Below are 16027 nucleotides of genomic sequence, written 5' to 3' on the forward strand. Positions count from 1 at the left end.
TGCAATAAAAATAAAAGCCTTATTTTAAACTAACTTTGGTCAGCCTACAATCAAAGACTTAAAGCTGAGAATTAGATTATCATAGACATTACATAACAGAATAAATGAATGAATGCAATTTTAAGCTTGTTCTGTATATGGCATGTTATGTTTTAATTCATAATTCATTCCTGGTTATGTACACCACAGAGCATAGGAAACTGGTTGAATAAACAGTTTGTCTCATCTCTTCATGGTTTGCATAATATGCATTTCATGGATAATTCACACAACAGGAGCTTGATTAAAGTTATTGATGTTTCAGTGATAATACCTGTGCCATAAGATTTCAAGGAAAAGCATGAATAATAAATTTAATAGCCAAATATGCATTTTAATGGCTTCTCAAAATGAACCGTACAACATGCTCAAACAACAATTAAACAATATGAAGGGTTCCTATCCCATACATTTCTAGCATCTTGAAACCAATCTCTGGAATCTTCAAAAAAATATAATCTAGTGAATCTACATTTATTCCTTTCAACCAAATTATCGTGGTTCCTATTCTCTAAAGATTAACGATCCCCCCCCCCCTCTCTCTCTCTCCCTGGCATCTGTCAAGTTCCATGTGACTTATCCCTTATTTTGGAAAACTGGACATTCAGGAGAGAGAAGAGTGCAAGAACACCTATCCTACATTGCCAATGAAAAATCTGTTTTAAATAATCCATTGTTTGTGATCTATTTTGCATTCAAATTGCCTGATGCCACTAATGATGACCTGTAATTTTTGGGTTGAAATATTTGGCAATTAAATTTATTATTCACTCTTTTCCTTGTGTTATGTTAATTTGTTACTGATTAAGGTTGTTAATCAAACATGGTTTGTAGTCTTCATATTTTTTTTCCATAAGAAAAGTGAATGAGTTGAGTTCATGTTTCAAAAGTATTTATTTTTAGACAGGTTATTATTCTTCTTTAAGGCTATGATTTGACTATCTTAAACTACTGTGCACAGATTTGGTCACCAGAGTTTCTTGAAGATCAGGTGGTGAAGATTCAGCAATGAGTGACCAAGCTGGTGAGAGGTCTATGGAATGCTCCCTATGAGGATAAATCAAGGGTGTCTGAGTTGCAGAGTTTGGTTGATAGGCAGAGGATGAGGGAGGGGGACATGAAAGAAACTTTGATGTCACTAAAGGGATTCTATAAGATGGATACAAAAGAAATTTAATACATGAGTAGTAAGGATGAGAACAAGGGGGTCACTGTTGGAAGTTGTGTAAGCGTGGTTGGTAAGGATGTGTAGATCAGGTTTTTTGCTTGGAGAGAGTAGTGAATGAGTGGAATGAATTGCCAAAGGAAGTTGCAAGTGCCCCCCCCCCCCCAATAGTGAATAAGTTTAAGGAGAAGTATGATAGGTATTGTGTGAATAATGTTTGGTGTGGATCTGCTGCAATGAACCTTTTGACTGCATAGAGATATCCATATAATAAGTAGTTGATAATTTTATATAACTTTTAAAAGAATGTTATGAGAGCATATATTTTTATGCAGAAGGTAATGAAAAAGTGTAAGTAAAGCATCTTATGTGTGATTATATTTTTTTTAAAGTGATTAACAGATTAAGCACAGAATATAGTAAAATATAATTTTTTTTTCTTTTTCTTTAGGTGACAGAAGAAGTTGCAAATATATTAATCAAAAATAAACTCTATCCATGTGAATGTAGAGGTGAAATATCTGTTAAAGGAAAGGGAGTTCTTACCACATATTTGGTACACACAAATCATGGGGAGCCACTGTTTGAAAATACTCATTTATAGCAGAAAATTTTCTGTCATAAATGGATAGACACTCATTCACAAAAATATGGAAAATTTTGAATATAAATGACTCAGCTTAATTCAGTGGCTGAATCTCACTTTCTGAAATATGCAATATATTTCAGAAAGTACAATACAATATACAATGTAAAGTATAGTTTTAAATGCTATCTTGATCATGCAAAAGTGAAGTATTTCTGAAATATAATTTTTTTTTTCAAAATTACATGAAAATGCATTTAGTATATTTACTAAACAATTTTAACAATCAGGTCAAAAAAAAAAAATAATAATAAACTGTGCATGCATTATACACTTTCAATATGGATATCATTTTATCATGTTGGCCGAAAGCAAAAAATATTGCAAGACAAATTCACTGTAGAATATATAAGCAAAGAGATAGTAAGGGACTTGTGCATAGTGAGAAAAGTACTTTTGGCAGAGACATTGTCTGACCACTAAGAAGAGAGCTCTTCAACAGGCCACTGAATATATAGCTGATATTAATATAAAATGTTACCAGAATTTACTATTAAATAATAAATTTTTATTTTATTATGCAACCAGTTTCAATTTGAATTATATTTGAAGTAGCAAAAAAAAAAAAAAGTTACTCTGATTACATAATGTAACTAAAGAATCCTGAAGAATGTAACTAGAAACTATATTTCTCAGTCTTTACATGTCTGCCAGTTGTGTTGAACCACTTTTCTTTCATCATAGCAGGTAAATGAACCAAAACTACTGACATACCTGAACAATTAAAGTTATCACATTTAATCATGAATAATGATTTGTTGCATATGGACAGACAGCAAGTTCCAATCACTATTTCAGTATACTCTACAATGGATTTAGAATACATAGCCATTTGTGTTTTTTATTATTATTATTATTATTCAGGCTCCATGGAGTCAAAAGACTCATTGTCGGGGAGGTCCCCCCCCCCTAAGAAACACAGAGTCTATCATACCACTCCTTGAACACTCATTGACCGTTCTCGCTCTCACCACTCCATCAATGAGGCAATGCATTCCATGGTGCAACCACCCTCCATGCAAAGAAACCACTCCTCACCCTCTTGCTCAGTTTCGTAACTTCCAGGGATGGCCTTTTGTCATCACTCCTTCCCGCTGTTCAACTAAGCAAAAGAACTCCCCAGTGTCAACACTGTAACCACCTCTCAACAATTTAAAAGTCTCAATCATATCACCTCTCCTCCTTCTATCCACCAAACTCTGCAGTCCACATTCCCTCAGCCGATCCTCATAACTATCATTGTACAGTCCTGAAACCATCTTTGTTATCCACCTTTGTACCCTTTCCACAGTTAATTTATCCCCTTCAAATCCTGGGGACCAAATCTGAGAATAATAGTCCAAGCGTGGTCTGATCAGGGTCTTATACAACGGACTGATAACTGTTTTATCTCTGCAGGTCAGTGTCCTTCTCATTATTGCAGCAATCCTCTGTGTTACCTTCACCACCTTTGCAATATGTCTTCTAAATTTCAGGTTTCTATCAATCATCAACCCCAGATCTCTTGTCTCCCCTACTTCCTCGGTATAACTCCTCCCATAGAGTATGCAGTGTCCCATCGATGTTTCCCAAAACTCAAGACCTTACATTTTGCTGCATTAAACCGACACCTCCGTTCATTTTCCCATCTATCTAGCTTATTCAAATCCTCTTGCAGAGCTGCTGCATCTACACTATTACTAATAATCCTTCCCAGCTTCACATCATCTGCAAACAACTGAATATCCCCTTGCAATCCACTGACAATGTCATTGATATAAAGGTTAAACAATATAGGTTCCAGTACTGAGCCCTGTGGGACTCCACTTGTAACCCTCTGCTTCCTTGAAACTGCCCCCACCATAAACAACTCTCTGATACCTATTGGACAGCCAATCCTGAATCCAGTTGACCAATCTGACATCCAGACCCATGTGCTGCAACTTAAATATCAGCTTATCATGTGGCACCCTGTCAAATGCCTTCGCTAGGTCTAAGAAAATGGCAGTATATGCCTTTCCCTCATCTAATGCTCTTGTAACTTTATCATAAAACATAAAAGGCTAGCATATTGCTTAAAACAAGAGCACCCCTTCACAAATCCATGTTGACTCTCACAGATAACATTATCCTCATCTGCCCAATGCTGTATACGGTCCTTCACTACTTTCTCCAAGATCTTACTAACTGCTGATGACACACAAACTGGTCTATAATTAGACACTTCCAGTCTGCTACTGCCCTTATGCAATGGCACTATTTTACCTTCCTTCCATTCCATGGGCACCTTTCCAGCAGCCAGACTTTCATTGAAAAGCCAGGTCAAAGGCACTATCAGTTCCCTAGCACATTCTCTCAAAACTCATGGTGAAATACCATCCAGTCCCACAGCTTTACTGACATCCAGAGTACATTTTTATTCCACAATATCATTCTTCCACAGTCATTTCTCCTCCTACTGGCCACATATCTAAAAATTTCCCTTGGATTTTCTTTGGATCTTAGAGCTAATCTCCTCTCATATTCCAGTTTCGTCTTCCTTACCATACTAGTCACTCTTCTGGTCTGTGTCTTATACTCTTCATGCATCTTCTCTTCACCTGTCTCCTTATATCTCTTCCACAGCCTCTTTTTCGTATATAATTCCTGTTTAATATTGTTTGTCATCCACTTTACTCCAAATTGTGTCCACTTGTTCACTCGTGGTATACAACTTACCATTGCTGCTAACAAATATTCTTTCATAATTTCCCACGCACTAATGATATCCTGGCCTTCCAATTCAATTGGAATTAATGAATGTATCACAAAATTAATTTGGTTATAAATTTTTTTAAATAAAAATAATCAGCTAATCTTCCACCAAAGTTCAGCTTAACTTAAACATAAATAAAATTATTATCCACAAACAAGAAGTCATGTTACTTTAATTAAAGACTATATTTCTATGAAATGTTAAATAAAACCAGAAATGTGAAAGATTGGTTAATTATTTGTAATAAGTTTGGTTTGAATGATGGGTGAAACAACTAAGACTATGAGGCCAGTATAGTATATCTGTTAATCACATCATCTCGAGCTGGTTTCTCTGTTTACAGGGATGAAAAAAAAAAAGCCTTCCACCTCTGTATGATACCAGCTGACTACCTTCCGTCAAGTGGTTATAAAGATTCTTTGCATCTGTTGAATCAAACTACTGAAAAACAAAATTGTTACTTTGAGTCAAGAGATTCCCTGATTTACTATGAAGGGCCACATAACTACAATCTCTCTCTTTTCTCACTAGATAACTTAAGGAAATTACAATGTACAATAGAATATACATTAAATTAAACTTTAATATATTTCCAATATTTCGGCAACGTCACGTTGCCATCTTCAAAGGAACATACAATAAAGACACGTGCACATAGGCACTAAACACAGTAAATGAGAATGAAGCAAGGAAGCTATGCTTTCCCTAAAAGTCCTGATGGTGCCCCCTAGTGGGCTATGTAGGTATTCTTGGCCATTGGGCTGAAGGTCCCCTGATGTAGGCCTCCCAAATTTGAGGCAGTCTCATGCAATTTTGTTGAGGTTTGGCATGTTTCTTAGTCCTGAGACTGATTCCATGAATAGTCTTTCAAATTTGAACTTGCTACAGTGTATTATTGTGGCATGTATCTAAAGCATAATCCCAAACTATGTTAAATTCAAGCAGTGTTTCATTTCACAAAAGGCTCTCCAAATTTATAATCACGCGAGCCAAGCTTTGCTATGAGAACAAATTGCCGCCACACACATTCTCCTAGCTGATGCTAACACAACTATTCAGGCGCTTGAAGGAGAGCTTTCCAGCACGTTAAATCACGAGCTTTGGTCAATCTTATACGACATCTCGTGCACTGCGGCAGATACAGAATTCGAGAAAATACAGGGACGACATATCAAGAAATTTGAGAAATTAAAAAAAGAACTCGACCTCTGGACCAAAATTTCCAACCGACACGGTAGTCAACCGTTCTTCAGTTACTCTGAAGCCTGAAGCACTCAACGCGCTTTCACATGGCCACAACTTTGCAACTGCTCCCAGAAAAATACCGGCCAAGAATATTACGATCCAAATTGAATGCGAGATCCGCCACCTTCCAAACCACATCGCCAACAATATTAGACTGGATGTAGCTTGTGTTCTCTCCAAAGCAAGACAACCAAAAACCAACTTATCCAATAAGGAATATAAAGCGTTGCAGGAAATGAGGAAAAACAAAGAAATAATAATCACTAAAGTGGATCCACTGTAGTACTCAACCAAACGGACTACACAGGTAAGCTTAATGCTCTATTATTAGATCGGGCTACTTACCTCCCCATTGAATACAATCCCACCAACTCAGAAATTAGAAAACTCCACAATCTCCTTAAGAAGGTCACTTCTTGGCCTGTAGAAGTTACTAACAAATTAACTCTATACCCCCCCCCGCAGTATATATATGGACTCCCAAAAATACATAAAGAAAATGTGCCATTACATCCCATAGTGGATGGCATTGATTCCCCCACATACAAATTAGCTAGTCATTTGGCCAAAGCACTCACACACTATACTGGGAAAAAAAAAAAAAAAATCCATCACACACAAAAAACTCAGCCCACTTCAAAGCCAGCATAGAAACCTTACACTCCGACATAATGGTCAGTTTTGATGTCTCCTCCTTATTCACAAACGTCCCACTCAAGGAAACCTTAGAGCTAATCCAAGCTTAATTTTCTCCCGATATCTCAGCCCTATTTCAGTTCACAATGAACTCAGGCTATTTCGTTTGGCAGAGAAAATTCTACAAACAAATAGAGGGGACAGCCATGGGTTCACCACCCTCCCCACCCTTGGCCAATTTCTTTATGGAGACCTTCGAAGAGAAAGCATTAAACTCTGCCCCACAAAAACCTACCATATGGCTTTGCTACGTTGATATGTTTGCTATTTGGCCACATGGCTCTGATACGCTCCTCTCCTTCTTAACACACTTAAACAACCAACACCCCCAGAATTAAGTTCACCCTGGAAAAAAGAGGATAACAACAGCATCCCTTTCCTAGTCACCCGCTGCCATCCTGATGGAACCTTGAACCTTGGTTTTCTCAGTTTATAGAAAACCCACCCATACAGGCAAACAGATACATTCACCAACAATCCCCTCATCTCCCCTCCCACACACACACAACAATATGGAGTTGTTAAGACACTATACAACAGGGCTAAACTAATCTGTTCAAATGACTATGCCCTAACCACAACAAGAATTACTCTAAATCCATCACCATTCCCTACATCCGCGGCACCTCGGAAAAAATTACCAAAATCTTAAAAAACATGACCTCTTGCTACAGACCTTATAGAAAATTGGCATCCCTTATCTGCTCCACTAATGACCAACCACTCTCCCTAGGACCGCGAATATCAGAATTTCAGAACACAAAGACTACATCCGTTTTCGCCGGTACATCCACTGGTCTTGCAGACCATGCTCTGGATACACACCACAGAATACGGTGGAAGAAAGCCACAATAATACACCATAACAAGTTCAAATTTGAAAGCCTATTCATGGAATCAGCCTCAGCCCTAAGAAACATGTCAAACCTCAACAAATTTGGTTGCATGAGACTGTCCCAAATTTGGGAGGCTTACATCAGGAGACCTTCAGCCCAATGGCCAAGAATACCTACATAGCCCTCTAGGAGGCACCATCAGGACTTTTAGGAAAACCATAGCTTCTTTGCTTCGTTCTCATTTACTGTGTTTAGTGCCTACGTGCACGTCTTTATTGTAAATTCCTTTGAAGATGGCAATGTGACATTGCCGAAATATTGGAACGTTGTAATTTCCTTAAGTTATTTAGTAAGCATGCACAACCAACATTTAAGCCTGTCTATGAGAATTACTTTTCTCACTAATTTAGAGATGTGTATCTTCTTGTCAAGCATCTGGATTTTTTAGCTTTTAAATAATTACAGAATGGTTAAAAACAAGCATTATATTAGACTCAAAAGAGTTTACAGTCTAATTTACTTTACATAGCTCACAGTTTCAATTCGAATTTTTTGTTGTTTTATTCAGTGTGATATAATCAAAAGATAGTCCAAAACTTTCCAGCATCCAAGAAAATACTTTTAAATATATATATATATACTTATATTCATCTGAAATTTTATAACTATTGCATGCAATGACTATTGACTGCATAGTCTTTCTTCACTAACTACATGGTAATATTTTCACAGAATGATTAAACAATTTTTTTAATTTTCTTCTTCAGCTTGTTAAACCTTTAAGGGTTCTTTGTTACATGTACTAATTTCTTTCATTCCTTTCGGTCTTGAGCTCTTGCATTCTAGTCCTGGATTCCCATCAATTTTTTTTTTTAGATATTATCCACTCAGCACATTTGTGGTCTTATCTCTAGGTTGCTTTCCATCAGGCTGCATCTTGAGTTATTGTTTGACTATATTCTCTTCACCCATTCTTTCCACATGTCCAAGCCATCTCAATCTTCCAGTACTCATTTCATCAGCTAGAAATGGAATTGTATAGAGTTCATATAGTTTTCATGTCTTTCTCCATTTACCTGTTGTGTTATCTCTTAGAGGCAGGTCCAGATTAATCTGAGGATTTTATTTTCAAAGATCTGCAACACTTTCGCATTTTGGTCTCTCATGCTCTGGGTTAATGTTATAGAACAATAGGTCTCATGATTTTCTTGTATATTTATTTTAACTCTGCTTAATAGAATTTTGGAAGACAGTGAATGATAAGATATATTTGAGACATGCATTCTAGCTTTTATTTCTGTACTAACTTTATTATCTGGGGTAATCAATGTTCCAAGATATTTGAAGTGGCATTTTTAAATTTCAGGTTATCAATGGTAAACTATTCCCCCCAACCCTTGATTGCAATTTCTGCATACATTTAAATTTTCAGTTTTATCCTGGTTGATTTGTAATCCTAGTTTTTCAGCAACAGTTTTGGGTTTCTGAATGTTATTCTAATGTCTTCAGCAGAGAAGAGAAACTTTTTGCATCAACAGATTGAAAAATCTAAAAATACTTTACAGTAAATAACCGTAGAAAATTTTTCCATGAAATTAAAACCTAAAAACAGGTCCACATATGAAAACAATAGCAATAGACAAACACTAGCCACTAGAAATAAAATAGCAAACAGGTAGAGAGTACTTTAACAAATTCTTAAATTGTGATGAACCTAATCAGTCTCTTAATCAATATATATCAAACTTGTCACCCAGAGACATTTAAACCTTCACTAGCTGAAGAAGAAAGTATAAAGCAGCACAAAGATAACAAGGCGCCTGGTACTTGATGAAATAGTAGCCAAACTCAAATACACTGCTCGGAAAGAAGTCATTGGACACTCCCATTAGCAAGGTGTATTATTAATTGAGGAATATGATGCTCCCAAGTCAGTGCAACTGTGTCCAGGTGAAATGACTGCAAGAAGGAAACTGACAGAGTTTGAAAGAGGCATGGTGATACAATGCTATGTTGCAGGAATATCTATTTCAACAAATTGGGCCACACCAGGTCAACAATCAGTGATATGGAAGTGCAAGGCATCAAGTGAAAGTGCTACCCACATTGGACAACCCACCACACTCACCAAACATGACCGTAGGGTGCTATGAAGGATAATACGTAATACTGCCATTCGTTGACCACACATTGAATGCAGAGTTCTGGGCATTAACTGGAACAAAAATTTGCACAAAAACATTCAGAACTGACAACATTGGTTTCCATGGTACTACTGCAATATATATATATATATATATAAGACCCACACATGTAGTGTTTCTTCAGTAGTGCAAAGGGACATGAAAGCTTGGAAAGAAAGCTGTGTTATGGAGCGATGAATCATGCTACACCCTCTACCAAACAGATGGAGGGGGTGTGGCAGATGCCCAATGAATGTCTTACCAGAGTGCATAACCCCAACTGTGAAATTCACTGGTGGTTGTGTGATGGTATGATCCTGATTTTCCTAGTTTGACTTTAAATCTCTGTAGTCCAGTGATTTCTGGCAAAATCACTTCCAAGCTCTCAAAATCCAGTTCCACAACAGTTCTAATGATGGTCCCTGTTGCAGTCAGGTCGTAGCTGCTAGATGCCATCCACTCCATGTAGAATTTTTGTATGTAGTCCTTGAATGGTTTGTTAACCAATACATCTAATAGCTGTAGACAAGGTGTAAGGCCACCAGGAATAGTGTCACATCAGTCATATCTGAAAATTGTTTCATTACTTCAGGTCCTAAGTTGTCCACGGAAACTATCCCACATGAAGAGAGCCAGGCATCGAAATAAGGCTCTGGCTGTTTGTCCCAAACTGTTCTAATCCAACCTCAATGTCCAGTGTCCATCCATCCTTTTTCTTGAACTCTTACATGAATTTCCCCTTTGGCATTGTTTACCTTTTGAATATTATGTAAGGAGGAAACTTTCTTCTATCTGCAGAAATTGTGAACATGATTGTAAATTGCTGTTTTTCACTTCGCTGTCACTTTTTTTCTGTTATTGTTGTTTGATGCAGCATGTCAAAATTGAAGGGTGTTTGATCAGCATTGGTTATTTGTGATAACATATTGCTCTTCCTAAGTTGAATCGCATAGCGATGAAAATCTTTCAGCATTCTTTGGCAAAGGAATGTCCTTCGACAAAGGAAAAACTTTTCCTCTACATGAATCTTGTGATCCAACCTCAGCTCACTTTCAGATCTGTGTAATTGATGCCTTATTTTGTAGCTAACTCATGTTCTTTGAAATGTAACATTTCATGTGAAACACAGCAACCATCTTTACGCAAACCTAACATATTCAAGTAATTCACACTCCAATTCAGGAAACTTTTCACTTTTAGGTCCTCATCATGCTTGACTTACCGGTGCATTCTAATGCAAGTTTCTGTTTACCCCACCATCACACATTAAACTCAGTCACTGTAAACTCGCACTCTGCTGCTCGATTGCCATGTTTTTCTGCAAAATCAATAACTGAGTTTAAAACCAGCACCGTAACTTGAACATCTCTCCATATTTCAAGCAAAAATTATAAATAATTTAGAAGACTTGAGAGATGTAATGAACAATCCTTCACGAATGACTAATAATAAGTGAAAGCAGGGTGCAAAACAGACAGCAATGGTAGGCCGTAGAAATAGAGCACCTATGAAGACATGCATATGATTGGTGCAATATTAACAAAAGATCACACAACTGAGTGCCAAGCCAACAGTTGTATTGAAACTGATTCTCTTTGAATGAATTCCAAAATATCCGAAACTGCCAAAGCAACATTCACTATATATTTCTTAGTTTTAACACTTTCACATCGGGCTGGTGTTTCACCCATTTATCGTTCCGACAGGACTTCTCATTACCGTTTGTGTACCACTTCCACATTGCACAGGCTCAACTGACACAAAGTTTCAACCCTTTGGTTGAATTTATTGCTTATTTGTGTGCCACTTTTGCATTGAGCTCGCAGGTGGACTCTCACACACACATTATATGACATGGTAGTTTCAATTCAGCAATAGAATTTTATTTGAAGTTAGCCTTTGTGATCTGTCTTAGTGACATCAAAAATTTCAAATGCAATCACGCTTATTTTGTGTAACTGAAAATTTGGACAATTGTTTTTGGTTAGATACTATGGCTCGAGTCTATACAGCATAGATTCTGTGGGAGGGGACATGTGATTCATTATTAGTTAGTGCTGTTTTTTTATCCCAGTTGTCTCCATCTCATTTTTCTCGTAGCTATTGGGGAGGGTGTGTTGTTTACTGTGATGAGCAAGTTACTATTGCCCAAATGTGTATAATAAATTTAGTTTAACCCTTTATCCAAGTGTAAGCAAACAAAGTTTGCACGTGAAAGTATCTTCAGGACTGGGTTAAGATGATACAACCCAAATGTGATTTTTTAAACTTTTTTTTTTTGTGTGTGAGGTATATGCAAAACTTTGTAGTTTCTTTTTTTTCCGTAAAGTAAAACTTGAGTAAATACGGTATCTGCTATAATAAGAGATGGCAGCAGGTAGTGAAGGAGATAGTGTCATTTTTAAGATTGACTTAAAGATGACATTTATGGCATATTCTTCAAGCACTCTTGCAGTGAGATTAGAGACAGCATCAATATATATATATATATATTAGGATTGTATATGCATTTTCAAATCAGGGCGATCACTGAACAGCATTTCTATTGAGTATTTTTTTTGTTATAACCCTTAAACTATCTAAAAATACAGAGGTGTAGCATTTCACTCACTCCTCTTCTTGTGTAGAATAATGGGAAAGAGTAAATATCGACTGGCATGTACACTATGTTCCCAAAAGTGTCAAGACACCCCCATAGTTCTGAGACAGATACATGTCTGCAATGCTATTTAATATACACACTATATAATATATAAAATACCACATTCCAATGGACTCTTTTCGTCCATATGATAGAGCCCACAAATTTGGTAATTCAGTCCAAGAGATTTCTGCCACATTGTGTGCACCCTGGGTTTACTGTCAATGAGATTGCAGAAGGGAAATGTGAGAGAACCACCAAACTTACCATCCCCCAAACTTGTAGGCCCAAGAAACTGACAAATTAAGACTGGCAAACTCTCAAGCATGTTGTCACAGTAAACCGTCACAAATGACTTCTGCATGAGCAGTGGAATGAATGCCAGCAGCAGCAGAACTATTCACTAGACAGTGTTTGCCCTTGGGTTTCATAATTGTGCTACAGCTCACAAGCCCTCAATTATGCCAACTAATGCCCAGCATCATCTGAATGAAGCAAACAATCCACTGATCTACAGTCCAGTGTGGATCAGTGGAAGAACAATGAATTACAGTACATGTTCTGGCAATCCAATGGATGTGTCTGGGAAGTGGCTCTTCCCATAATGTATGGCATTAAACTTATCCATAAGGATATGTGCATTGCATTATGGGATACTAATGAAATTGATATGAAGTCGTCATCCTCTACTTGGACAAAGGATGAAACCAAGAATTTAATTTATAGTATAACCAAGTGAAAAAACTTTCAACAACTCCAAAAATCACTGTATAAATTATATAATGCTTATATTTTTTTTTATTAGGCCAGACTGGTGACACATTTATCTTTCCATAGGAAATTAGCAGAAAGGCTATGCACATTTGTGAAGAGAACTGAAACTTGAGGGATAGATGATATTTGTGGTTACTAACTTTTTAATCTGAATTTAACAGATGTTCTTTTCATATGATGTCCCATAGGCTTTATAAAGTATTCTGACAACTAAGCATAGCCTAATGATGAGCTACACTAGTATGCCTTATCATTGGTGCACTTATATAGAATTGCAGAATTTTTTTGATCATCACTTTTCTGAATCTTCTTCCTATGTAATCAAATATTATGAGATTGTTTTTCATTGCAGAGTCCAAATCTAATTCAGAGTAAGAGGAGTCATACTACATACCTAAGCATTTTGGTCATTTTACTTTCAGCATCAGGATATCAAAATACTTGATATCCTGATGATATTTGAGGGGGAAAAAAATAGATCAAAAGAACAATTCAAATGCAACTGTTTAAAAGATAATGTAAAAAAATCTAATAAGAATGTATGTTGTAACTTGATTGTTGACATTGCAATAAGTAGTTTTATGTAGTTAGGGTCACATTTTATTAGGGCCTTCCAACCATCGTATAATTTTAAGCCTTGGTTATAGTTCAAGGATGCAGAATCCTTAAAACTGTCATGGAGATGTTATCTCAGTATCAGTAGAAGTGTATCAGTCCATTCTGAGAATATATTAGCAATGTGTAACATTGCTAATATATTCACCAATGCAGATTTCCTTATTACTCAACTTATTTGACTCATTACTCAACATATTAGCAATGTTACACATTGCTAATATATTCACCAATGCAGATTTCCTTATTACTCAACTTATTTGACCAACAAGCTTTTCCTCAGGTGTGGGTGTGTTTGCAAGCTTCTAATATTATACACATACCATATCTATAAAAGTCCTATATATTAGGACATATTCATTGATTACAGTTAGCATGTTATATAAGACGCTAGCGTTGTCCGTAGTAGCAGATGCTGTTCACGTGTTGTTCAACTAAATCAGTATTTTTTTAATAGATATTAGCGATATTTTTATATATATTTGATGGTATTTTTTATTTTTGACTGTGTAGTTAATAATAGTTGACTAAACAATATGACTTAAGTGATATACTTTTCAGAATCGTTTTTCGTTATGGCACCTATGTGTACAAGAAAAATGGCGATCAAGACATCGATGTTGACTAATATCAACATGTGGAATTTAGTACAACGTAGTGTGTGTTTGATGTATTCGTTGCAGATAGTGAATGGTTTGTGGTATGAGAGCAAGAATGGAGAAAATATTTGTCAGATATATTTCATAAGCAAGTAGAAGAAATGAATCACAAAAGAATATAGCGATTGATAATAAGAATACAAGGCAGGATTCTGGAATGACTTAAAAAACGTTTAATTTTCTTGACCATAAAAGCTCTGGAATGACTTCTAATGGGACTATATTGATCAAGTACATATAATAAACAACCATGTTATACCCGACTAGCGGAATAAGCTACATTTCTGGCTTTCCTTACCATTCGTACTATAAGGTAGGATTGTCAAGTGTTATGGAGAATGTAGCAGAAGCAGAATGATAGTGCACAAAATACGAATGAGAGTTTGAAGGAGGTAGTTGAAAGTAATAAAATGGATGATGAGATGCTAGCGCAAAAAGAAATTGCACACTTACGTGGACTCCTACACAGGTCAAAATGTGAACTTCAGTGACAGGAGAAACAATTGGCATGTGGTATAGAAGGACAAAGAATGAAAGAAAGAGTGAAGGAGAAAAGTATAAAAGTGTGAGAAAAGAGATAGTATTGTATGAGAATTCGATGATAAGACGCATACTTAATGAAAAAGTGACAAAAGCATGTTTTCCAGGTGCAAAGATAAAGGATGTTAGTGATGCTATAAATATGCAGAAGAATGAAGCAAATGATTTGAAAGAGGAGAAATATGCAATGAGAGTAGATATGAAAGTTATTAATGAAGCAAAAATTAAGAATAAAAAAGTAAAGATTGTGAGTCTGCTGGCTTGATATGACAGGACAGAACTGAGAAGGGCCATGATTGCCAATCATAGCATATACAAGTCAAAAAGGACTTATATATGCCCAACCGACTACATTTAAATGGTTTTAGAATTGGATGTTTGGAAGAACGTGTTGTTTAGTGAGTATGATAGTGCAAAACCAGGGAAGCTATACTCTTTTTCAGGTTATCTTGGAGGTAGCGGAATAAGCTACATTTCTGGCTTTTCTTACCATTCGTACTATAGGCTTACGCTGCATAAAATAGTTCCTTAAATTTTTTAAGTTATCACATTGTGTGGTATTTTGTATATAATTATTTTACTACTTTCTTACTTGCCAATGCTAGAATTATATGTTTCATACCACTAAATTGTTTCAGGGAACTTATTTTTGAAAAATGCAATTATCACATGGTCTCCAACAACCGTTGCCATAGTAACAGCGAACTAATATTCTGCTACCTTTGGAAGCGGTACGGCCTGTAGTATATTTCTTTACTTCCAAGATAACCTGAAAAAGAGTATAGAGATGCTAGGGAGGATGAAATCAAGCATACTTCTAGCCACCCATGTGATAATTGAGCATCTCTACAGTAATGATTGTGCAATGCCAAAAGGGATTTCACAGGTCTCCAATTTGAATGGGTTGGAATGACATTATACAAGGCTAACTATGGGTACAAAGGATTGCTGAAAGGCATGTATATGAATGCAAGAAATATCAGGAATAAGGCTAAGGAGTTTTTGGCATTGGCAAGCTCGACTTGACAAAAAATTATAGGCATCAGTGACACCTACTTGACTGAAAATAATATAGTACAGGGATATAATATAAAGGGTATTGCATTTTCAGGGAGGATATAAGGAACAGGACAGAAGGTGGGGTATTGCTGATAATAGCTGCAGAATTACAACCAACAAAATTAGAAGTTAGAGGATTTTAGGTCTGAGAGAGATGGTTCATTTGAGGCTGTCTGGTGTGAGAGAGGCAAATAA

General features: G+C 36.4%; 1 protein-coding gene across 7 annotated transcripts in view; it reads left to right on the forward strand.

Moving 5' to 3' along the window:
- LOC150103239 (adenylate cyclase type 2-like) overlaps positions 1-2374 on the forward strand; it is a 457038-nt gene extending 454664 nt beyond the window's left edge. For all 7 annotated transcript variants that reach the window (XM_090397822.1, XM_090397825.1, XM_090397827.1 and 4 more), the window contains one exon: positions 1656-2374. In XM_090397822.1, the coding sequence (XP_090253948.1) occupies positions 1656-1808 (153 nt within the window). In that variant the 3' untranslated portion in view covers positions 1809-2374. The remainder of the gene's footprint in view (positions 1-1655) is intronic.
- Positions 2375-16027: the final 13653 nt, after the last annotated feature.

The sequence above is a fragment of the Typopeltis vanoorti genome, chromosome 9, assembly GCF_054136105.1.
Source record: "Typopeltis vanoorti isolate ZY-2024b chromosome 9, IOZ_Tvanoo_1.0, whole genome shotgun sequence".
NCBI classification, from domain to species: domain Eukaryota; kingdom Metazoa; phylum Arthropoda; class Arachnida; order Uropygi; family Thelyphonidae; genus Typopeltis; species Typopeltis vanoorti.